Source organism: Pomacea canaliculata, linkage group LG6, assembly GCF_003073045.1.
Source record: "Pomacea canaliculata isolate SZHN2017 linkage group LG6, ASM307304v1, whole genome shotgun sequence".
Lineage (NCBI taxonomy): Eukaryota > Metazoa > Mollusca > Gastropoda > Architaenioglossa > Ampullariidae > Pomacea > Pomacea canaliculata.
In genome coordinates, this window is record NC_037595.1 from 24298890 (window position 1) to 24323212 (window position 24323).

Genomic DNA, 24323 nt, shown 5'->3' on the forward strand with positions numbered 1-24323 from the left:
GTCTCATGGGTGTTTAAAAAAAAACTAGAGGCGTTTCATATTTATGAGCTCTGAGTACATTTGTTGTTTTCTTATAACATTAAAAGTGTTAAAGACATAGTGGGGTGCAATATTTTTTTTAACTGCCACTCTCATGCCTTTTCTTTTTCGATGGCAGAGTTTAATTCCCTGCATTCAAAAGCTGCTTCGACTTATCTTTTACTTTCTCTCTACAAGCATACCTTTGGTTACAGACATTTAAGATGTCGTTCATGATTCAGGGCTAATCCTAAACATCAGGAAATAATTTGCCCCTTACTAGATCTTTAAGGATGGCAGTTATCGTCTGCACAAAGAGACGCTTCTTTAAAACTGTTTGCACAAACCTTCCCACGCTCAAAACGTGAGTCGGAAAAAATCTGATGATCTCGAAATTTTTGCTAGACTCGGTGATGATGAGAGACATTGCAGAAGGTCTCAGACAGGAACCAGTACAAGTTTTCGCATTGAATACAATAAGAATACCAAGGCGATGACAGGCTGGGGCGCCATCAAGACGTGGGACCAAAGTCCATGAAGAAGACGATCGACAGGTAGCTGGCGCACCTAGGATCAGTTAATTTACAGAGTAGTTCTAGTCACCACACACACATATATATATATACTCGTATATATATATATACTCACATACATACACTCACACCCATATCTCTATATATATACACAGAGATAAACATACACTCATTCCTTCGCAGCACACATGCAAACACAGGAATAAAGAGAAAGAACGATTAGAAAAGATACTGAAGAATACACGTTTTCAGACTGTTTCCATCTTTTATTTCAGGACAAAATGATATCAAACAACAAGACACATCGTATTGTGAGCAAACTTCGACATTCTAGACTATAAAATGTCTTCCCTGTGCAAGAAGACAACATTGAGAGGAAGACTTGTAAAGCGCGGGGGAAAAAAGAACCGGCTAGAGACAAAGTAAGTTATTACACACAAAGTATGGTCGTTACCATTCACATAGACACTACAAATTGGTATATTTTATGAGGATTTGAGAATTAACATTGGCAATCAAAGACAATTTTGCTTTATTGAGATGTACTGTTTGAGTCGTTTGACTAGTCCAGAGTGTTGTACTCAAAAGAAGACATTGCAAAGGCGTCAGCGGGTTATAAAATAACCGATGTTCCTGGTTTCGGACCCGGCACTACGCATGTGTAGGCGATGGCAATACATTGTCAGTGCTGCCTCACCTGTACTTTGTGACCTGACGTGACAGTAAGTGCCCTCAGGTAGACAGCAAGGTGTGTTACAAAAATGAAAAAGAAGGGCGTCGATGATTTTTTTTCTTTTTTGGAGGAAGGTGAGCCCTTATAGGCTTCGGCAATGTTTAAACAAAACGGTCCTTTATGCATTTTTTCTGTCTTTTTTTTTTTTTTTTTGAATGTTCTTTGTATTTTTGCTCTTGTACGCTAAGGCTATATTTCAGTCTAGTTATTAATGTCTGTACTGCATTTGTTTAGCTTATTTCTTACGAATTTTTGCATGCCTTTGGATGATTTTGTTTCGTTTTTGCTTTTTCTTCAATCATTTTTCTATACGTTAGTTGTAAATGTACTTTAATATACATACATTAAAAATAACAGTGGCGGAAATGTTCTTTCTATAGAAATTAAGATATAAATTGCACTGCATTAATCACTGCATGCACAGCACTGCACGGCTTCTAAAGCTACATATTGACATTGTAACTGTGAACTTTGTCAAAACGAGGCCACGATCGTCACGTGACCTGGTCCCGAGCACGAACAGAGAGGCTCAAAGGTCAGTGTCGGGGACGCCTCTGTAGAAATGTTGCTTAGAATGCAAATTTGTCAAACGCCTCTCCCTCTAAACAAACTGATTGACTGGGGCGGCCAGGAGGATGCTGTAAAGTGTAATATATGTAAATAAATACAAGTATCACGAGCAATAACAGGACACGAGAACTGACTAAATACTGCCTGTGCTGAAACACGAAGGTCCAACCGAATTTGGTGGGGAAGGCTGCTTCAAAACAAGCAACAAAAAAATCCCCCCAACACACAAACAAACAAACAAACAAACAAACACACAAACAAACAAACAAACAAACAAACAAACAAACAAACAAACAAACAAACAAACAAACAAACAAACAAACAAACAGAAACAGTTGCATGGAAAATCAGCATGAAACAGAGAACATGGATCGAAGTAATCCAGGATATTCTTTTTCGATTAAGAAACGAGGAAGCATGTGGTAATCACTTTCGAATTAATTTATTTTTTCGGAGGGAAATTGTAAATTTTGTGCTCATTACATGCTCCATGTTGAGGACTTTAGCACGCAACGATTCTTGGTGTATTATACAGTGACATTGTATCAACTCCCTATTTTGATAGCTTACCTGTGCATATCTCTCTATGTAAATATAAACACACACACACGTATTCCCACTTGAACTAAACAAATAAAACAGCAAAGCTTCATTGTTAATGTACTTTCTTTAATAAACTAGTTTTTGTTATCTTGATTTAAAAAGCTTTCGGTAGTTGCTGTAATGTTGTTGAAATAACCACAATAAAGAAAATCTAGCACTCACACAGCTTTCTTGTTTTGTGACAGAGGTTCACACGTGTGAGTATCTTACTAAAATATTTTACACACTTTAACAATGCATTTCACGTAGACAGACTTATATATACATTTGTAAAGATGTGAAACAGCATTTGTGTTATACACACCCACTTGTGTTCAAATTTTGGCTACATTTGAATCAGTGTACCTGTCTGTGTTTTATGGAGCGTGCAAAGAGCAAACACAGAAGAAGTTTCATACAAAGTTTTCATCAAACAGTCATATTCATGGCAGTTTACTAGTCGTGGATGGTTTCTTACACGGCTCGCTGAAGGTGGTTTTTTCAGTTGTCACGTTTCCAAGTTCATCTTCAGAGAGCTATTTCAGGGGCTGAAAGTAATTTCGACCCCAAAGTCAAAAGTCAATGTGTTCATTATTGTAGACATTTAAAAAAAATAGTTTTTAGATGTTTTTGTATGAGCTTAATTGGGCAGACTGGTCCCGAATGAAGCCACAGATCGAAAGAGAGAGAAATTCAAGCTGTCCAGATTTTTATTGAAAACTAACCATCACTAATTATGAGCCAACATCCTCCCCCTCACCCGACCCCTACCCTCCATGTCACAGAAATCAGACAAAAGAGATGACTTACCCCCTGTATGGAGGGATGCAGCGGTTGCCGCATATGGTACGGCAGCAGACTAAACCACTGAAGCAGCCATGTTGTCCAGGAGCTGGAAATGGAGAACATAAGTCCGCCACGGTACAGCCACCCGTGTTGATGCCCGGAGCATAAGGATCACACAGAGCTTGATACAAACAGAACAAAACACGTGACAGGAACTAGAGCCCCACTGTATGTTCAACATCTGTTGTCTGATGCGATTTGTAATTTGTGGTCCTATCTAAACTGACATGACAAACAACTGTAGAATCAATAAACCAATAGGTTAGTAACAAATTGCAAATAAATATCTTTTTTTACTACAATAACAAAATAAGCAAAAATTTTGCTTTTTTATATCTATGGGGGCTGATTGAAAATTTTTTGACCAAATATATAAATAGCACATTTGTGTAGCACCTTTTTTGAAGATCAGGCAGACTCAAGGCGCTTTACATGTAGGCATACGAGCACATCATATTAATTAATGATATAATAATAATTAATATAATATTATTTAATATATTATATTTAAAGAAGAAGTAGTAAACTGTTATTGCTAAGTGCCGTAAAACAGACATTTCCTCTTTCTTTAATGATCCAGCCTGATAGGACCCAGCAGGTCCTGCAGGAAGAGGGGACGCAACTTGCAATAAACTAGGGAACAGATGGACATGGAAGACATGCCACTGATAGCAGTCTAATATTAAACTTGCTGACATGTCAGTGCGATGTAGGTAGTGGCCAGGTTGAACACTTGGATAAGTAATGGGATATATATTAACTTTCTCATTTTGTGACACTCATGTGAGTGATGACAAAACTTGTGAATTTACAGTAAATAACATTGGAAACAGAACATGTGATGAACTGGAGCGGCTGGTCAAAGAAAAAAAAAAAAGAAAATGTACATATTTCTTCCAATGCCGCAGTTAGTAAATCAGTAAGTAGGTGAAGTAGGCTTACGACGACAGCGGGCTACTTTGGGACAGGGTGGTGAGACACAGCCGGGTGGTTGAGAAAAAATGCAGGTGTATCCTTCAGTGCATCCCTGTTTGAATAAAAAAAAACAGAGTTAGTTTCATCGGAGAACTATCAAGTATTGAATTACAAAAAGGGTATACAATATCGAAATGTTGTAAATACTTCTTTTTTTTTACCAGATTTGAGTCAATGCTCTGAAAATAAAATCCCGCTCAAACAAAACTGATTCCTGTTTAAGGATTGGACTCATGCCCCTCCATGTGTGTGGGGATGCCAATGCACTGCCCATCTTCAGTGGTGGAAAAATTGTATATAAGCAGATAAGCAAATCTTAGCCTCATAATAAAATCGTTAATGACCTAATAAATCGTGATTAGACTAAAAGTCAAAAATATGTACTTACGGGCGTACAAAATGGATCTGAAAGAGAAATGAATCAGAAAAGAAAACGGATGTATTTATTTCTCCTAATATTCAGCTTATGATGTCTTTGTGGTGGTGGCGATGGTGGTACCTAAGGGCTGTTGTCGGTTATCTCCCTTCAAAAATGTGAACTCTTCATCAGCGAGAAATTACATAAATGACAAGTAACCGGACATTTATCGGTACGCATGTACCATTTCGTGACCTATTTTTTTCAGTATTGAAGTTACTTGTGTTTTTAAAGAATTATATCATCATCATCATCATCATCATCATCATCATCATCATCATCATCATCATTATCATCTAATGAAATATGCAAGCAGTTTTAGCGAAGTCGTGTGACACTATGACGCAACCCACTGGTTTTTGTGTTGCAGCAGACATTTTAAATCCCTTTGATAGTTCACAGCGACAAGAGACAGATGACTGCTTACCTTTGGGCAGACAGCGAGAAATCAGAGGACAAAGTCCTGTAGTACACGAGGGATGAACGTCCATCTCACACTTGAGGTCTTTGTCGCATGGCTGCACATGGCAGGAGGATGTTTACAAGACATCACTGGTCTAAACTTTGTGCTAGACAAGAACTCACACAAGCATGGCCTCCTACAGACTTTTTTTTGTTTTGTTTTATCGATGATTAAAGGAAACAATCTAAAGAATTTTAGAATGTTAATTTTGTTCAGAAGCGTGTTGTCAAAGGGTGGTGAAAAATCATATGACTAATAACTACATAACAATGTTTTCAAAACAAAGCGTGAAAATTTTAATACGAAACAAATGGTGGATGTACATAAATTTATCTCTTATTTTATCTTAAGCCATTTCTTAATCCGTCCTTTTTATGGCACAGTGTGATCGTACTTACTGGATTGCAGGCTGAAACAGAAAGAAAAAATCCACTACCTGTATAATTCATTTTTGAAAAGCATTAAAATTGGAAATAACTTACTACTTGTTTAATAGTTGTTTTGTACTTCATCTAAAGCAAGCTGACTAGTGCTTGTGATCTGAATCCCCTGGACAGGCAACTTTCTTTGTTTCAACATGTCCTTTTATTTTTTTTTTTAAACTTAGCCATTAAAACAGAAACTTCTGCAAAAATACGGCAGTTGCCGTGCAAGAATATGTAGGCTCAATCCAGACCACCATGAAATAAATAAATTTCAAAAATGTTTACAAAGTATTCTGCTTTTGAATGTAGTAGTTTTGTTTTGGAACAGCGAATATTCAGAATGGAGTTGGACAATGTGGTCAGCTTACTGGCGTTGACACATGTGGGCTCAAGACACATTCCTCCTTTACATTTACTTCTGTTCATGACACAGGACTGGCCATCCTCACATTTCTGAAAACATGGAATAAAAATATTTCTAACTCTTTGAGATAAGCAAAATAAAAACGAAAACATTTCATCTTCCCACTAGAAAGAAATATTCAAGAAGTGTTTACACAACATACAAAGTTAGTCAAAAAAAACACCTTTGAGGTGATGCTGCATTTACATCATGTGTGCCAAAAGTACATGCAGGCACGCAAACAAACACATGAACACATACTACACTCGTGCACACATCACATACATGCACAGCTAAAAAAGAATGTACTCACCTTGTTATCACAGGTGTACTCAGGAAGAGGGTCTCGACATTGTCTGCCACATCCAAACAGGTCGGTACAGCATCTCTGATTCCCCGGACATTCCGTGTCCTCCTCACACAACCTCTGACACTGCGCCCTGCCTCCAGGCATCTGCCACTCAGAAACCGTTTCGGGACAAAAGCCGTTCTCTGTCATCACACCCAAAACAACAATAAAGGCAATGGACTGGAGTGGATGATATCTATAAAATAAGCATGTGGTGTAGATATGTCAGAACTAGTATATGTGCATAGCAAAGAGGCGAAAGTGAGACGACAAAAAATGTAAGAAAAAATGCAAAAATGAATAGATAGGTAATCTGACAGAACAAGAGCAGGAGATGGTGTATTTATTTTGCATTCAACTGCTGTTTTTTATGGAGGCTGCTGTCATCAGAAGTAGCATGGGGCATGTTTGTTACTAAAAAAACTATTGTCAACCTGCTGTCAAAAACACCGTGGCAAAAAAAAAAAAAAAAAAAAAAAAAAAAAATAGAAAAAATCACTGAAACTGTTTTGATCAACCTTAATGAAACACACTAACAAAAGTATTAAAAAACCCACAAAACTACTGGCTGGTCTGGAAAAATTATTAATTAATGTTAACCAAAAAAAACACCATATATCATAGCTTACTTAAACACTTCGTGGAAAGGCCGCCCGTTGTGGAATCATAATAGAAGCGACACAGTGTGTCAAAGGGACAAGTCTAAAAGAAAACAAAAGCGTTTTCTTTGAATGTTACGAAAAAGAGAAACCCACACACACACGGCATTGAATCCTTGTCATTCAAACATTCAACGAGCACCTCAAAGGACAGTCGGGAGAGTCCGCTGTAAAATTCCGCATTACTGACATTCTTTTAAATTATCTTGTTTACACATTATACGTGAAGCCTCTAAGCCGAATCATATATTTAAAAGGATAACTGCAGAAATCTTACCTTATTTTTGTAATGACACAAAGGTGGCGCATCATACCCCTCTCCTAGTCCCTGCACAATCCATCGCACACGTGTCTTATTTTAAGAAAATGGCAAGGATGGTGTAAATAACACTGAAATTCAGAATATTTTCAATCATATCCGACCAGGAGTTTGCGCTGCAAAGCAATCGTTTACTTGAATTCCAATAAATTTTCATTAACATCCACTGTCGCTAGATCATTAAGTACATTCCTAATTACAGTTTTAAATTAAAGTCCTCGCTAAGCATTGAAAGCTGGATTTTTGAACCACATCATCTGAGTTGTCTTTGTAAACTTGCAAATATTTGTAAACTTCTTACCAATACACACAGCAAGAAGATTATCAGCATGTTCGAGATGCACACTGGGTTTAAAAGCTCCTCGGGAGGGTGTTCAACAACTCTGCAGGCAAGTAGTCTCCCCTTGTTGGTTGCGCGACTGTTTATACGTGCCTCAGCTTGTCGCCCCTTGGAGGACAGTATGTGGAAGACACGTGTAACGGTTCGGGTGCACCAGTGATCAGGAAAGAGTCAGATGGATTTTTCGTGCGTCATTTGTGTCAACCACCCATGATTACCTTCCTTTCGTTTTGCCTTTGTGTACATTCCTTTTGTGGGTCATTACATGTGTGTAAGTAAAAATATTTGTAAAGCAACATCTTTGCTAGACTCACTTAATAATCAGTTTTCGCTTCAAATTTCGCACTCACTCATGTCACACTGTCCCCGTCTGTCTTCACGCAAGTTGCGGAGATCAAACACAACAAAACAAATACTCGTTGTGCAGGCCACTTGTTTCAGTCAAACAATCATTTGCATGAGGAGCTCATCGTCAGGGACATAATTCTTCAGGACGACATCCACAGTTTGTTAAAGGGTGTTGTCAGTTGTTTTTCAAGTTTGTGTTTGCACAAGAGCTCAAGGGGCTCGAAGCAATTTTCGGTCTAGGGGTCTCGTTAGGGAATGATGAAGTTAAAGCTGAATCTTGCTAAACATGTAATGAGCGTTAATGCACGAGGGTAGTGTAATCTTTAATTAAATGTAATTAATTTTGTTTTAGAAGCAGCTTTGCGTTTCTGTAATGCTTATTTACCCATGAGGCCACAAACAAAGAGACATCAACACATTGTACAAACCTTTATTATGAAGTAGCTAAGACTAACGAACAACAGCTTTAAACCACGTGTCCTAATGTTACTGCACCACACTGAGGTCACAGGTCAGGCCCAGGAGACGTCTCACAGAGGTAAGGGTGGGGTACAGCGGTACCCGCATATTGTGCGACAGCAGATGCTACCCTTGGGGCATGGCTGTACACCGGGGGGTGGATTGGGAGAGCAGACATCCCACACAGCACAGCTGGACGTGTTGATGCCTCCAGGGTTTGGGTCGCACCGGGCTTGAAGACAGAAGAGAATCTCAGTAAAACTGCCATGCAGGAAATAATACATAGTGGAGAACACTCCAACATCAAAATGTATCATCTAGTTTTGATAAATGTTAAGTTAATAAATACTCGTTCGATACCCGTGCAATGAGAGTGAGTGAGTGGGTGAGTGAACAGAATAACTGGAGACGTGAAGGAAATATGAAGACATACAAAATGCGAGAAGAAGAATCACGCAGACAGAGCTAGGCTGCAGTAAGGAATGTATCAAATAAAGAAGGTAGAAAACACTCATTGAGGCTTACGTCGACACCTGGCTACTTTGGAACAGGGTGGTGAAGCACAGCCAGGTGGCTGAGTCAGGATACATGAATATCCTTCATCGCAAATCTAAAAAAGAAAAATATTGTTGTTGCTTTCGTTACTTTAAAAAATGTGTCGTTAGGTAACAATGTATTAAATTTAAAAAATAAACCACTCTTATCAAGTTATAAACTGTTTTGGTAGATTTATTTTCGTCTCTCTAGAAAGAAAGCTGTTTGAGCGTTTTAAGGAATTGTCAGACCGATTCGAAACTAAAGGAATTTAGCAATTTTAAAAATATTCATTTGCGAACGCAAGCAAGCACACACACACACGCAGTAAATGAAACTCTGCCTATTTAGGTGCAGGTTTACTTTTGCTGAGTTAACATTTCTGAATCTCAATTTTTTTCATTACTTTTATTCTTCAGTGAGTGTAACAGTGTATATTGTTCACACAAGCCACTGCATATAAGCGCGTGCTATATAAGAGCGTTAAATATGTACTTACAGGTGTACACATTAGTCCTGGAATTAAAAAAAAAATGTAACGATCAGAAAAAATATCAAAATATAAATTTATCCTCAATGAGAATGGAGAACGATAGAAAAAAATTTATAAATTCAGAATAGAAGACATTATTGGGAAGAGAACTATTTATCTCATACGTAGATAACGTAAGCTATGTCTGACAATAAAAAATTACAAATTTTGAGACAGGAAAGAAGAAAGAATATAAAACTTTACAACATTCAAAGAAACTGAAGATCATGAGGATTGTTAGGAACCTAAAGAACTTTCTCACGCTCGCTTAGCGCACATTATGGATGACAAAAGGCGAGCACTGGATGTCAGCATTCATCAGACATTGCTGACGACGATAAACCGGACATACGTCACATGACGTAAACATTGCATGTAACGACGAACACGGCATACGTCACGTGACGTAATTCTCACGTTTTGGCAGACAGCGGGAGATGAGCGGACAGCTGCCTGTGGTACACGTGGGGTTCACGTCCATCTCACAGTTGAGCTCTTTGTCACATGGCTGAACAGGACAGGAAAATGTCCCAGGACATGTTTTGAAAATATTTTAAACTAAACCCAACAAAGCAAAATTAGAAAATGTTTCAAAGTGTCTCTCTACTCTCCAGTTCTACATTTTGAGTAATGAACAAGAAGATAGTTTGAAGAACTTTCAAATATGCAGAGTCCTATCCTAGTATTATGTTCTTAAGCAAAAAAAGAAAATAAATACAAAGAAATATTAAAAATACTAAAATGCTTTACAACAGCGTTATACAAGTGAAGATTTCACAGGTATAAATGTTTCTGTTTTTCATGCCGTTTGCCAATCCACTTCTGTGATAAAGTTTTGTTGTACTTACTGGGTTGCAGGCTGAAAAAAAGAGAAAAAAACTTTTTTACTTACTTTGATGCGTCCAAACTATTACAGTTATTGGTAAGACTAGATTTATGTTTTTTTCCAGCAACAGTTAAAAATAACAGTAAAGATACAGAGACTAAAGGCCTTGGGATTTATAATGAATTTTAAAAAAACGCAAAAGCGATGCTTGCTAATTATCTTTACACTCGTGATTAGCTTACTTGCGTTGACGCACGTGGCCACGAGACAATTTTCACCGCTACATTTAGTCCTCTCCATGATGCACGACTGACCCTCCTCGCATTTCTGTAACTCCATAAAATGTTTAATAATATAAGCACAACCTCTTTGACAAAAGGAAAAATTTAATAAGCAAATATTATGGATACCGTTATGAATGTTTCGCACATAAGCAGCCACACATTTTAAAATAGTTTTGTCATCTGTGGGTGCAGGGACAGGAGCGGGTTATAAACACAATACATACAAAACGTACAGGTAGTGATGAACATAATTCGCTTCTTGCACACACACACACACACACACACACGTGCACGCGCGAAGGATAATAGAAAGACAGAGAAAGAGAGAGTGTACTCACCTTGGTATCACAGGTGTACTCAGGAAGAGGGTCTTGACATTGTCGGCCACATCCGTACAGGTCGGTACAACATCTCTGTCGTCCTGGACACTCCGTGTCCTCCTCACACAACCTTTGACACTGAGCCCTGGCTCCCCCTACCTGCTCCTCCCACAGAGGGTCGGGACAGTAGCCAGGCTCTGTCACACACACATACATATCACACACACACATACACATCAGACACACACACACATAACATGTGCTAATACTAATAGTTCATGTGGTGGTCATGATATGGTGATGATGGTGGTTTTGAGGAAGTGATTATTGTAACAGTTGCAACACTAAGAAGGAAGTATAATTTATAAACAATTAGGAGACTAGGGGCGATAGACGATTTTACTGTGAACAATATGTAAGAAAACCATATTCGAACAAATTCGAAAAGAAGGTACGAAATAAAAAAAAATAATGTTATTAACACTTACTTAAGCACTTGGTCGACATGCCACCTGTTGTTAAATCGCTGAAGAGGCGACAAACTGTACCGGAGGGACAAATCTACAAGAAAACAACAGCGAGTTGACAAGCACACAAACACACATGCACAGTATAAGGCCAACAGTCTATTAGAATTTTCAAGGTAGTAGGTATACTTAGCTGTGAATTGCATGTCAACAACAGCAAAACTGCTGTATGTGAATTCTAATTACTCATCTCAACTACATCACAACAATTGAAGTATTGTGTTCATTTGGAAAGCTAAAGCAAAGAAAGTTAACCTTTCACCTTAGTTCCGAAATGGCAAAGAGGTGGCTCGGATCCATGGGCCAGTCCCTGCAAAGTACATCAACCATGTATTTACTATATCCAGCGCCTGACACTAGCACTGCAGTCAGGTAACACTAGGTACTGACCACACAGAGCTCACAGAAGTCATAGTCAGAAAAAAGTTGTGGCTAAACAAGTCTGAAATCATAGCAAATCCCTTTTTATGTTGTCAGCCAAAAATATAACATTTATTATTATTGTGAAAGATCAGCATAGAGCCGTTGTTTTTGTTGCATTGTTTACATCACCTACAACAAGCCCCAGACACAAGGTAAGTCCGTTACCAGTACACAAAGTAACAAGATGAACATCTCCGGTAGACTAGGAGCAAATTTCACCCAAACGTCTGAATTGTAGTGTAGGGAAAAGCTGGGGATGGCCGTCTCCTCCAACTGAGTTGTTGCCGCTTAAGTACTTACAGAACTACAGTGACGTCACAAAGAAGAGAAAGCGGATGTTTAGATTGTCACGTGACTTGAGTGTCATCACTTTCTCTTCTTATCCTCACCTCCACCCTCTCATGGACGTGCAGGAGCTAAATCTGATGAGCCACTCCTGCCAGGGTCTACTCTCAGACGACTGTCAACTCAAAAAAACCATTTGGATGTAGACATCCTTGTGAGAGGACGACAGCATCTCAGTTTGTTAACACTCGGGATCTCTCGGTCTGCCACTTTGTAAATGTAAGTGTGTTTGTGTGTGTGTGTGTGCACGTTTGTGCTTGGGGCTGGAGAAAGCTCGTATGCATGCTGTTAAAACTCAAACAGTCTAGGATGAGTCTAGCATCAAACACACACACACACATTGCTTGCACTTAAAAATGACTAAATATTGGGCAATCATAATACCAATACACTCAGTAAAAGATGTCGACAAACAAAGAGCTACAACTGTATTGTCTCCTTCAACTGCGTGTGTAGCTGTTAAAGCACATTCTCGCACATAGAGATGTCATACGAGAGGAACTGTGGAGGTCCAGGTTGATGTTTTGATTAGACCACGTGACATGCACTTCTCCCTCTCTATTTTTAACAAGCCACTTCGACAGCTCTGGAAACATCTGTTTGTTTGTTTGTTTGTTCTGTGCTGCGTTGTTTTGTTGTTTTGTGTTGTGTTTTGTGTATAGTTTGATCTTAAAATAGAAAAGTCAAAAAGGACTTCAGTTTTCGTAAAGGGAATTTAAAAAAATTTAGGAGACATTCGGATAGGAGTGGACTTGCCTAACGATAAGACAGCAAAGTCAAACAACTCAAGACAGATACCCGGAATACGGGTTTCTTTTCTTGCTTAAACAATCATTTTATCCTAGGTTTTCAGCTAGGGAAGATGACATATTAAGGACTCAGAGGAAGTTTGCAGAAGGGATTGTGAGTTGTGTTATTTCCACGTTTGTCATCATGGCTGGACTTCACTGCCTTGAGTCAAATTTAACTCCAGAAGTCTTCATAGAGCGTGCGGCAAAGTCTACATCGATATCATAAAACTGAGATTTATTTGTAAATTATTTCTCTATATATGTATATTATATAGGCATAAAACGTAATGTAAACATCGTCTTGTTCTTTATTAGTTCAAAGTAAGAATGTTCTAAAGAACATAACTACAGCGCTTATTAGTGTTTAACAGGCTGATCCACAACGAAACCTCAGACAACGAGACAAAGAGTTCGTCAAATAGTCCAAATATTAATATGAAGTACCAGCTGACATAGTTGTCCTCAGTGTATCCCCGAGGTGGCGCTGGTGTCACAACAGGAGGTCAAGGAGCCCTTAGCGGGGTAATGGAGTACAGCGGTACCCGCATATTGTACGACAGCAGACCGAACTCTTGGAGCAGAGCCTTTGACCGGGAGCTGGATTCGGGGTACAGACATCATACACGCCACAGCTGGACTCGTTGATGCCCCCAGGGTGAGGGTCGCATTGGGCTGCAGGCAGTGGAGAAACGGAAATCACGTGACAGGGAGTAGGGCCCCTATTACAGCACAATGTTTGCGTCTTCGGCGATTTAAAAACGTTTAAGCATTACAAGAAGAAAATTAATATAGACATACCACTTCTAGTTTCAAGATAAGATGACATTTTTTGCATTACGTTTACTTTTGTTATTTATTTCAACTGGAATAAAAAATTTTATGGGACAAATGACACTTCTCTCCGAATGTGACTTGATGATGGAAGAGACAGAACAATTAAAGAAAACATAATCAGGCCTATCCCACACATATACACACACATATAGAACTACCCCTCTTCCTTGATTGCTGTATCTTCTACACTCCCTTTCTATTAGACACAGACACTGCCCACAGTGACTAGACATAACCCACACATCGCATAGTCAACCGGAGCACATGCGAACAGACACAAAGGGATGCTTGGTCGCCCACGGGTTCTGTACATGACCCTCACAGACTGCAAAAGGACGCACTGAAGTAGCATTGGTCCTGACACAAGCTACAAATGAGTTGAGGAAGGCAAAGAAACCATATCTCAAACGGGAAATTCTTGCACAGATGAGCCTATATCTGACTCCAGAGGCCATGGGACTGAACAGGCCATTTGGTCGGTTGGGAGGCTTCAGCCAGTCTTTCGCGCCCTGCACAGACTTCACTGGGTATAGATTGTACCCACAGGTGGTAGGTCATAGCCAATACATCGGGTACCTACACGCACCACCTGGTCGCGTAGGACTTTTTGTTTTTTGGGTGATACTCTCAGTTCGCTCTCCATCACCGCCCGATAAAACAAGACCAGAATGTCCAGTCTTATGCCAAATTTCTGCAGCTGAATGAGAAATTAAAGACCATGCTGAGCATTCTCGTCAGTGGAAACCACATTGATTACTGAACTCAGATCTGCTGCTGCAAAGGAAGGACCAGAAAATCAAATCACACAATGTATAGTAAGACTTACGTCGACACCGGGGTACTTTAGGACAGGGCGGTGAGGCACAGCCGGGTGGTTGAGTCAGGATACAGGAATACCCGTCATCGCACATCTAAACGGAAATTAATTTTTCGTAATTCTATTTCCATTTCTTTGGATATAAGCCATTTTTTTTACAAGTTAGCAGAAGACTATCAGACAATTATAAAGGATGTTTAATATTTGCTACTTTTGTTTTTCTTCATCAATCTGGAAATAAAACGGTTGGAACACTTTTGAGAAGCTGCCAGACACATGCACAGACAAAGAATCCGGAAATTCAAAAATAATATACATTTGCACACACGCACGCACACACACACATATATTTTTAGAGTACATAAGGTCCATTTTAGCTGTGTACTAATCCTTGTGATCTAGCATTTTTCTATCTCAATTACTTTTCCGGTGCTGTATTCATTTTTCATTCGTGGGTGTGATGTCTAAGGAATAAAAAACTGCGCGTTCTTAAGAACACTCATGTCTAAACAGTGTTAGCGACATACTTACGGGCATGCATACTGGTTCTGAAAAAAATGAACGCAAGAAGAAATCTAAAACTATTGATTGCTTACACCAAATATATATATAGATACTGACTATGGAAAAAATATAATGGCAGAATCCAAGATTACTGCTGTGCACATAATTGCCTATTATACACAAACGATATACTCTATGACTGACAGTAGAATGTGAAAAGAAATTTGGAAACAAACAAGAAGCATAGAAAAAAAGGAGAAGAATTTAAAATAAACTTATATCGCAAGGAGGTATTAGGAACCGAAAGAAATTTCTTGCGATTGCAAAATTAGCAAAAATCAAAAATATCATCAGTAAACAAACAACCATGAGTGAAGAAGATAAACAAGACACACGAGACACATGAATGGAGGCTGAAGATGTTCTCACGTTTTGGCAGACAGCGGCAGATGAGCGGACACCGGCCTGTGGTACACGTGGGGTTCACGTCCATCTCACAGTTGAGGTCTTCGCCACATGGCTGAACATGACAGGAAAATCTTCATAAGATATAATTTGCCAAACTCGTCTCAAGCAAAGCCAACAAAGTAAACATAGAAAAATGGGTTTTCTCTAGTTACACATGCTCAGTAATTACAAGAAGACAGTTTGATGAACTTTTAAATATTTATCTTCCTATCCTAGTGTTATGTTGTCAGACGAAGACGAAAAGAAATACAAAGAAATATTAAAATGATTTTGTGATGAAAAGGACTTTACAATAATATATAAGGAAGGTTTGCACTTGTTTTCTGTTATATAATTCGTCCATTTACCATCGTATCACAATATTGTTGTACTTACAGGACTGCAGGCTGAAAAGGAAACAAAAAAAACCTTGTTACATAATTTTATTTATAAACTATTACAATAAAAAAAATGAATGCATAGTCTATTTTTTAAACAGTTAAAACAATCCTAATGGCTTACGAAGTCTAATGTCTATGTCAATGCATTCTTCACTGTAAAGAAAGTACTTCACATTATATCTCTATACTGGTGATGAGCTTACTGGCGTTGACGCACGTGGCCACGAGACAATTTTCTCCGCTACATTTTGTCCTCTCCATGATGCACGACTGACCCTCCTCGCATTTCTGTAACTCAATAAAATGTTTGATAATATAAGCACAAAATCAAGACAAAATTTAATAAGTAAATCTTCTGGACACAGTTATCAGTTATGAATGCTTTGCACTTAAGCAACCGTTCATTTTAATAATTATAGTTTTACAGCATTTCTTGTCACGTGTCTGTGTATGTGTGGGTTTGGGTGAGTGTACACACCTTGGTATCACAGGTGTACTCAGGAAGAGGGTCTCGACATTGTCTGCCACAACCGTACAGGTCGGTACAGCATCTCTGTAATCCTGGACACTCCGTGTCCTCCTCACACAACCTTTGACACTGGGCCTTGCCTCCCCCTTGCTGCTCCCCCCACAGAGGGTCGGGACAGAAGCCAAACTCTGTCACACACGCACACAACCTGTGCTAGTACTGATAGTGCTAGTGGTGATCATGATGTAATGATGATAGTGGTTATTAGGAAGGTACAGTGCTGAGGTCGAAATACGAAAAAATATGTAATTAAGAGAAAAAGAAAGAATGCGATAGAGAGAAAAGAAAAAAGCTTCTGCTTTTGACATTAACTCAAACTAAAACCATTGTCCCGGTTCGAGAAAATTTAAAAAGATGTTAGAAAGAAAAAGTAATAAAATAACATAATTAACACTTACTTAAGCACTTGGTGGAAATGATGGCTGTTGTTAAATCGTTGTAGAGGCGACAAATTGTACCGGAGGGACAAGTCTACATAAAAAAAAGTTCCAAGTTGACATACAAACATATACAGCATGAGGCCCCGCAGTTCAAGAAGTCTATTACGAATTCTCAAGGTAGTAGGCATACTTAGCTGTGAATTTCACATTGTCATCAAGAACAACAAAACTGTACAAAACTGCTGAAGTAAGTCTCATCTCATCTATATCACAACAATTGACAGAAGTGTTGCGCTCACTTGAAAAATTACGGGAAGAAAGTTAACCTTTCACCTTATTTTTGAAATGGCAAAGAGGTGGCTCAGATCCCTTCGCTAATCCCTGCAAAGTAATCAACCAAAGATTTAGTACATCCAGCGCTTGACAGCAGCACTTACATCAGGTAACACTAAATACTGACCACGCATAGGTCATACACTTACATATATATATATATGTATATATATTTTCATATTGATAAATATTAGCTTCAAACTTCAGGAAAAAAGTTGTGGATAAATAAGTCTGAAATCATAGCAAAGCTCCTTTTTATGTAGTCAGCCAAAAATATAACATTTATTTTTATTGAGAAAGGACAACGTAGAGCCGTTGGTTTTGTTGCATCGTTTACATCACCTAACACAAGCCCCAGACACAAGGTAAGTCCGTTACCAGTGCACAAAGCAAGAAGATGAACATCTCCGGTAGAGTCTAGGAGCAAATTTCACCCAAACGTCTGGATTGTAGTGTAGGGAAAAGCTGGGGATGGCCGTCTCCTCCAACTGAGTTGTTGCCGCTTAAGTACAGTGGAACCTCGGTTAACGAACTTAATCCGTTCTGGAAAGCTGTTCGTTAACCGAAATGTTGTTATCCGAAACAATTTTTTCCATAAGAAATAAAGAAATAGATTTAATTGTCTCCCAGCCCCTGTTGACTCGCTATTTGAAAGTTACAGGCTGTATATATATATGGTATTTTTTTAATGAGAACAGATAATGTAAATAAATGCAGTTTAAATAAACATAAAAACATTAACGAAAGCATTTAAACAGAAAAACTTGCCGTTTTGAGGCGTGGTTGGAAACAGGTGTGGGAAGAAGGGTGGAATACTGCTTTGAATCCCCTCTCCATGAGCACGTGACATTATAAAATCGGGGGTGACTTCCCGTGTTTTCTGTAGCTTTGAGGTTGAGAAAAAAAACTTGTCCAGTGTCTGCTTCTTCTGCCTTTTTTTGCTAAAACTCTTCGTAATACGATATCACACATCCGACAGACGCATGCCACCTTCATACTTTGAAATCATTTCCTTTTTCGAATTCAATTGTTGGCCGTGTCCTTGTCATTACCTCACTACTATTAATATGCTCCTTAATCTTTTTTGAGCCCATGATTGAGGATTATCTTATTAAAATAAAAGCACAAACAACACTAAATAAGAAGGATGCGCACAGTAAGGAACGACTGATCCGTAACTGTCTCGAGCGCGAATGATGACACGCTGGTCTGTCACGTGTGGTTCACGTGCGCTGTTCGTTATCCAAAATTTTGTTCGCTATCGGAGACAAAATTTTTAACGAAATTTTGTGTTCGTTATCCGAAATTTGTTCGCTATCACGAGACAAATTTTTAGCGAAATTTTTGTTCGTTAACCGAAAAATTCGCTATCCGAGGCGTTCGCTAACCGAGGTTCCACTGTAATTACAGAACTACAGTGACGTCACAAAGAACAGAAAGCGGATGTTTAGATTGTCACGTGACTTGAGTGTCATCAGTTTCTCCTCCTATCCTCCCCCTAACATGGACGTGTGTGAGCTGAATCTTATGAGCCAATCCTTTCACGATTGATTATCAGACGACTGTCAACTCAAACAACCATTTGCATGTGGACATCCTTGTTAGAAGAGGACGACAGCATCTCAGTTTTTGCTGCCACGTGTGATTTGTCGTTTTGTAAAACTGTGCGTGAGTGCGTAGGTGTGTACTTATACGTTAATGCGTGGGGCTGGAGAAGTAAGTTTTATAAGGCATGAGTTTTGAGTTTTTAATATGGAAGAACGCGGTCTAGGATTACTTAGCATTAAAAAAACAAACACACATAACTCCCGCTATTAAAATGTAAAGGCATTCCTTGCCTCTGCCCATCCCTCGTGATAAACAAGATGCTGTTGTTCTCTTACCTCTGCCCCTAAGCTGAACGCTGCACAGGAAGCTGATGGCTTTATGGGTGGTCCTTGGCCTCCCCGTTGCGTTCGCTGATAAAAAAAGTCTACAGAAGAATGGACGACTTTGTAATAACGAAATGTAAACACTTTGTAGAATTTGTTCAACTTTCTTCGTCCACGTTTGCCTGTCTTGAGCGTTAACTCGGCGAAATTATTTAAAAACAGTATTCAACAATGAAGACGTATCCCTTATAATTATCTTCTGTTGTGTGTGGTGTTGTGGTGTGTGTGTGTGTGTGTGTGTGTTGCGTGTGTGAGTGTGTGCGTGCGTGCGTGCGTGCGTGCGTTGAGTGGTGAGTGCGCGCCGCCAGAATACTTTTGTATGCAAAGGAAAGTGCTTAACAACACTAGACTCACTTGCAAGAGAAACAAAATTCCAAGGAGACACCCCATCCAGTTGAAGATCTAAAACACTATTGTTTGAGTTACTTCCCTTTGACCGTAGTTCACAATGATTTAGCTTGCATTGATTCTTCCCCTTCTGTAGGTGTGTGAGTGTTTGCTGGCCTGTTTTTAATACCAATGTCGTATAAGGCATCATATTTGGTTGTTTTCTTCAGACGAGAGATCACAAGTAATGCAGAGTTATTTAGCTCTTAATAAGACTCCCTGATAGAGTGATGTCCCCTCGTCTAACTGCCTGAAGGGGGACAGAGCTCTCTGTATTTGTATTTGTTGTTTTCGTCGCCGTGTAGAAATGCATTCGTGTTCTGGAGCTGTGCGCACTGTGACTGTCTGCTGACATTCGTCGAATGGTTTAGCTCACGGCTGTAGACTGGTATCATTATTTTCTCTTGTATTTTTGTTCTTTGCACTTCTGTATAAACTGTTAATAAGCTTGGCCTTTGTTTTTACGTGGTTTTTTGTTGTTGTTGTTTTTTTTTTTTTGTGTCAATCTGCTTTAAAGTATTGTTTGTTAAAGCGCAATTGACTCGACTCTTCAGTTGGAAAATTGCGATTTATAAATCTGCTTTAATAATAATTAATCATCCAAGACACTGTTGTCAGTCTTCGGCCAAAGGGATCAGGCCAAATTTACCGGTTCATATAAGCATTGGCGAATAGGAAGTCAAAATACGACCACACCATACAACCACGATTAAAATCGCTCACAATCCACAGATATTAAAACGAACAGACACATAAATAATTTATAATTTATTTTCGTTCTAAAACATGAAATTCATTTAGTAGACTTGGATGACTGGAGTTTTCGGTTTTTTTTGAGCGGATCAACAAAAAAGTGATTTTTCGTTCTGTGGTTAAAGGGAGACAGCGACTTTTTAGGAGGAAAGTGAGATGGGAAAAACAAGAAAGAAACAAAGTTGTTGCCAGGCAGGCTGATGTTACAAGACACTTAAGAGGGGAGGGGCGGCCGAGAAGCCCTTTTTTTGACAAATATCTTCATTAAAAAAGATTCAACGCACAGAATATTCATACACAAAACCTCCATCCATTGTTCACAGGTTGTCTCTGAGAAAGCGACAGGTAAAAGAAAATATGTCAAACAAACAAACTATGCATTAACTCATTAATTTTCTATGAGGGGAAAAATGTGTTTTCCACGACCTTAATGTATGATATAAATAACAAAACAAAAAAATCTCAGTGGAATTCGCTGCCACTATATAAAAATTAAAAATGTATAAAGTGTCGCTCTGCTAGCATTGAAGTTTTTAGACATGCAAATTGGTGGACAACTAAAGCAATCTAACTAAATTACCTGTTTTTCAAAAATCGTTCTGTCCGAGACTACAATTAAACATTAACATAAATTTTTACCTGTAACTTAAAAAAATAGAGTAAAGCAGCATTCACTCTCACTCTTACAAGATTGAAAAGCTTGCTTTTCGATTCGTATGTTTCTTAAAACACACACACACACATACGCGCTGCTAATGTGTATTTATCCCCGTATTCATTCATCATGGCGATCGAACCAAATCACAAACAACACGGCTAATTCGCTTTGCAACATTTGCCAGCTTAGACACAAAAGAAAAATCCTCCCATTGAAAACAATTCTAAAACCAAATAAAACATTTTAAAAAATTCCCCAGAAGATAAAACTACGGCTGCAGTCCCGAAAACCATAGAAACCTTCTGGCAACAATCAAGCTCTTGAGTTCTTATCAGCCTGTCCCTCCTGACGACCGCAACCACTTCGCTCTTCAACCTTATCACAGCAACAAAAGTAATCTCTCTCGAGCAACTGTTCATGTCTGTTCACAACCAGTCGTATCTTCCACTCCCGACCTAATACACTCTTTCGCGTGCGGTGTGTGTGCAGTCCTGTTGTTGTCACTCTTATTCATTAAGTCATCTTGGGAGCAGCTTACAACCCCAGCCAATCGCACCGCCGTAATGCAACCACCGTCAACAGTGACTGACCACGCCCTCCACTCTACAGTTTAAGACAGATTGCAAAATAATAAATATACAGAATCTGCATTTGCTCGCACACATTCCATAGAAACTCTATAAATTAAAAAAGATGCATGTTTTGGATAAGAGAAAACAAAGAAGATAAATAAAATAAAACTACACTGAAAACCAATAGTTTTGACCCAAAATATCCACACGGCCAAACTCAGGTTCACCAGTCACAATTCCCTGCGTTGATATTATATATAAATACACTGACTGACATTGGGGAAAAATACAGACACACACACGCACGAATAAAGAGAATACAATTAAAGAATGAACAATGGATTATCAAGGTGAGGAGCATTATACTTAGAATAACCTCTAAAATCCGTTACCTGAATGTTCACTGCAGCATTCCTGCCTGCCTTTGTGAATGGATTCTTGATATACTGGTGTGTGAGTGCAACCCAGCTAAGCACCTGCACACCACAGTATAAATAAATATCTGAAAAGAAAACGACAGGAAACTCTTCCGACCACCGCCGTGTATATCACACTTCGACATCACCAGCCTCGCTTTAGGTTCGATCAAAATGGCTGTGCCACAATTTCTTTTTTTCACACAATGGGACTTAATGTCGTGAACAAAATCCATTTCTTTCACATCGTAGGAATGGAGACCTGTGTTTATAGAACAAGAAGAAAAACAAGAATTAAAAAATTGAAAATTTACACACTATGTATTTCTGATCATGAAGTGGGAAACTCCAAGCTCCGTTCGTTTGACAGTCTGAGGCGACCAATCATCTACGTTGTGACAGCTTTAACTGTATAAACGGGCAGCGGCACTCCTCTGAATTTCCTCAGCAATAGCCAAAAAGAACCGATTTCCTACCTGACCTGCTTCTGAATCTTCAGCTTCGTACACATCAGCACGCACGGTTTCCACTCTCCTCTCCTCTCCCGTTTCATCGCTCCTGCAACCCCTTTGCAGAAAAAAATCTTCACTTCTCCTAAATGCGTCTGTATCAGTTTTTTTCAGCTAATTATCTGATCGCTGAGCACACATGAAAGACAATCTACTTACACACTGAGTCCAAAGATCTCAATAAAGTCCAAAGAACCACGTGACAAGATGCACGTGAGGATCGTGAGGTAGAATAGGAAAGGGGTTATGGACATCCCATGGAGTGAAGCTCATCACCGACTCTGTTACCACGAGACAGCAACTCAACGACAAAAGTAACAGATTAATGCAACTGCTTACATCCAGGAGTTCTTAGGGGACGACATGATGATTGAAAAACCAACCAGATTATTAACAGTATTATGTTTCAATCACCCTCCTTCCATCTGTGCATCGAACACCAAGTGAGAAGGGAAACACGTGGCAGTCAATAGAGCAACATTTTTTTTCCTCTACAATTATTCTTCGCTATGTACAATATTACTTGTTTAAACACAAAAACCACCCGCGCATCGTCACTGCAGAGTTTCGCATGTCCAGACGGTGCAGGGCAGCCTCAATCCAACATGCAGCCAAACATAAATAAGTTTTAATGGTGATACATTTTCACTCTTACCTGTCGATCGCAAACAGGTACTCTTTAACAATAGACAATTCAATAGGTAAGGATAGGTGCACCGATACCCTTGACAGCAAATGGGTAAACTGGTCACATAAGATCTTTTAAACATTTAAGACATCTTGCTTAAGTGACACATGAAAAAAACCATTTCAAATTGTATAACACAATACCTAAGAGAAATACACGCGTCAAATGCAGACGTTTCAATAAGATTAGGTCGTGGGTTAGGGTTTCACCATAGTTCAAGTCTCATCTACTCTTAATATCCAAAATACATTTTGATTGACAATTTCAATGATCTTCCCCATGGTTATTCACCATCTTCCCTCTCCACGACAGCAAAAAACATCGCACTCGTTGGAGCCTAGGTTATAGCTTAAATCAGAGGAAATGTTTCAGCCTCAAATATGGAGCGAAAAAACTCAAACTTTACAATGTGTCACATTATCCTCACATCCTTATATCAAATCATTTAAGACAAAGAAGCAGGCACACCAAATCACCAATAAAATAGAGTTTTGATAATGATAATACACTCAGACGCACACAATCCATGACAGCAAGCACAGACAAAATATCGAGTCGCCACGATGGGGAAGTTGACTTCAGCCGCCTCCCCACCTGCACAAAAAAACGACCTCTGAGCCAGCAATTAGAGTTTTTATTCAAGCTATTTGTCCGTGTTTCAAGTACAGAAGACCAAAGCTTAAAAAAAAGAGTTTAATCAGCATCAAATACACGTTTTGCTAAAAAAATATTTCTACCCTCCTCCCACCCAAATATAATGCCTTCTTGTTCAAAATAAAAAAACATTAGTTGCTAAAGCAGACTTTCATTGTTAAGCAGACAGAGACGAGAGATACTTCAGCGCATGATATTCCCTCTCCAATCCTGCTTTCAACATATTCATTGAAAATTCACATTCAACGTATAAAAATAACCAAAAGCCTAAATCTTCAGTCAAATGAGCTATTTTTCTATTTTATAAATGCACTGTAACTATTAAAATATTTCTTGTAGAAATTATAGACAAATTTAAGACAAAAAAATTACAGACAAAATTTAAGCAAAATCAAAAGAAAAATTAATTCATCTCACAGTTCAATGAAGGATTTTAGAATGGAGATAGAGACCCCACCACCTATTATTAGTCTGCAAGTGATTATCAC

General features: G+C 38.8%; 3 protein-coding genes across 3 annotated transcripts; all 3 read right to left on the bottom strand.

The window, feature by feature from the left end:
• Positions 1 to 2922: 2922 nt before the first annotated feature.
• Positions 2923 to 6465, bottom strand: LOC112566971 (keratin-associated protein 9-1-like). The gene is made up of 8 exons (XM_025243403.1): positions 6280 to 6465; positions 5932 to 6016; positions 5537 to 5547; positions 5103 to 5193; positions 4646 to 4662; positions 4225 to 4309; positions 3247 to 3403; positions 2923 to 2984 (listed from the first exon to the last, which is right to left on the bottom strand). The coding sequence occupies exons 1-8, from the start codon at positions 6463 to 6465 to the stop codon at positions 2978 to 2980; spliced, it is 639 nt and encodes a 212-aa protein (XP_025099188.1). The 3' UTR covers positions 2923 to 2977.
• Positions 6466 to 8479: 2014 nt separating this feature from the next.
• LOC112566386 (keratin-associated protein 4-9-like) lies at positions 8480 to 11461 on the bottom strand. Its single transcript, XM_025242551.1, has 8 exons — positions 11425 to 11461; positions 10955 to 11133; positions 10575 to 10659; positions 10355 to 10365; positions 9924 to 10014; positions 9474 to 9490; positions 8966 to 9050; positions 8480 to 8672 (listed from the first exon to the last, which is right to left on the bottom strand). Exons 1-8 carry the CDS (start codon positions 11441 to 11443, stop codon positions 8512 to 8514), a joined length of 648 nt encoding a protein of 215 aa, XP_025098336.1. The 5' UTR covers positions 11444 to 11461; the 3' UTR covers positions 8480 to 8511.
• A 2075-nt stretch (positions 11462 to 13536) lies between these two features.
• Positions 13537 to 22858, bottom strand: LOC112566972 (keratin-associated protein 4-11-like). Its single transcript, XM_025243404.1, has 11 exons — positions 22833 to 22858; positions 22461 to 22542; positions 21961 to 22044; positions 16953 to 17025; positions 16504 to 16682; positions 16229 to 16313; positions 16021 to 16031; positions 15607 to 15697; positions 15205 to 15221; positions 14683 to 14767; positions 13537 to 13694 (listed from the first exon to the last, which is right to left on the bottom strand). Exons 1-11 carry the CDS (start codon positions 22856 to 22858, stop codon positions 13537 to 13539), a joined length of 891 nt encoding a protein of 296 aa, XP_025099189.1.
• Between the last annotated feature and the right edge of the window lie 1465 nt (positions 22859 to 24323).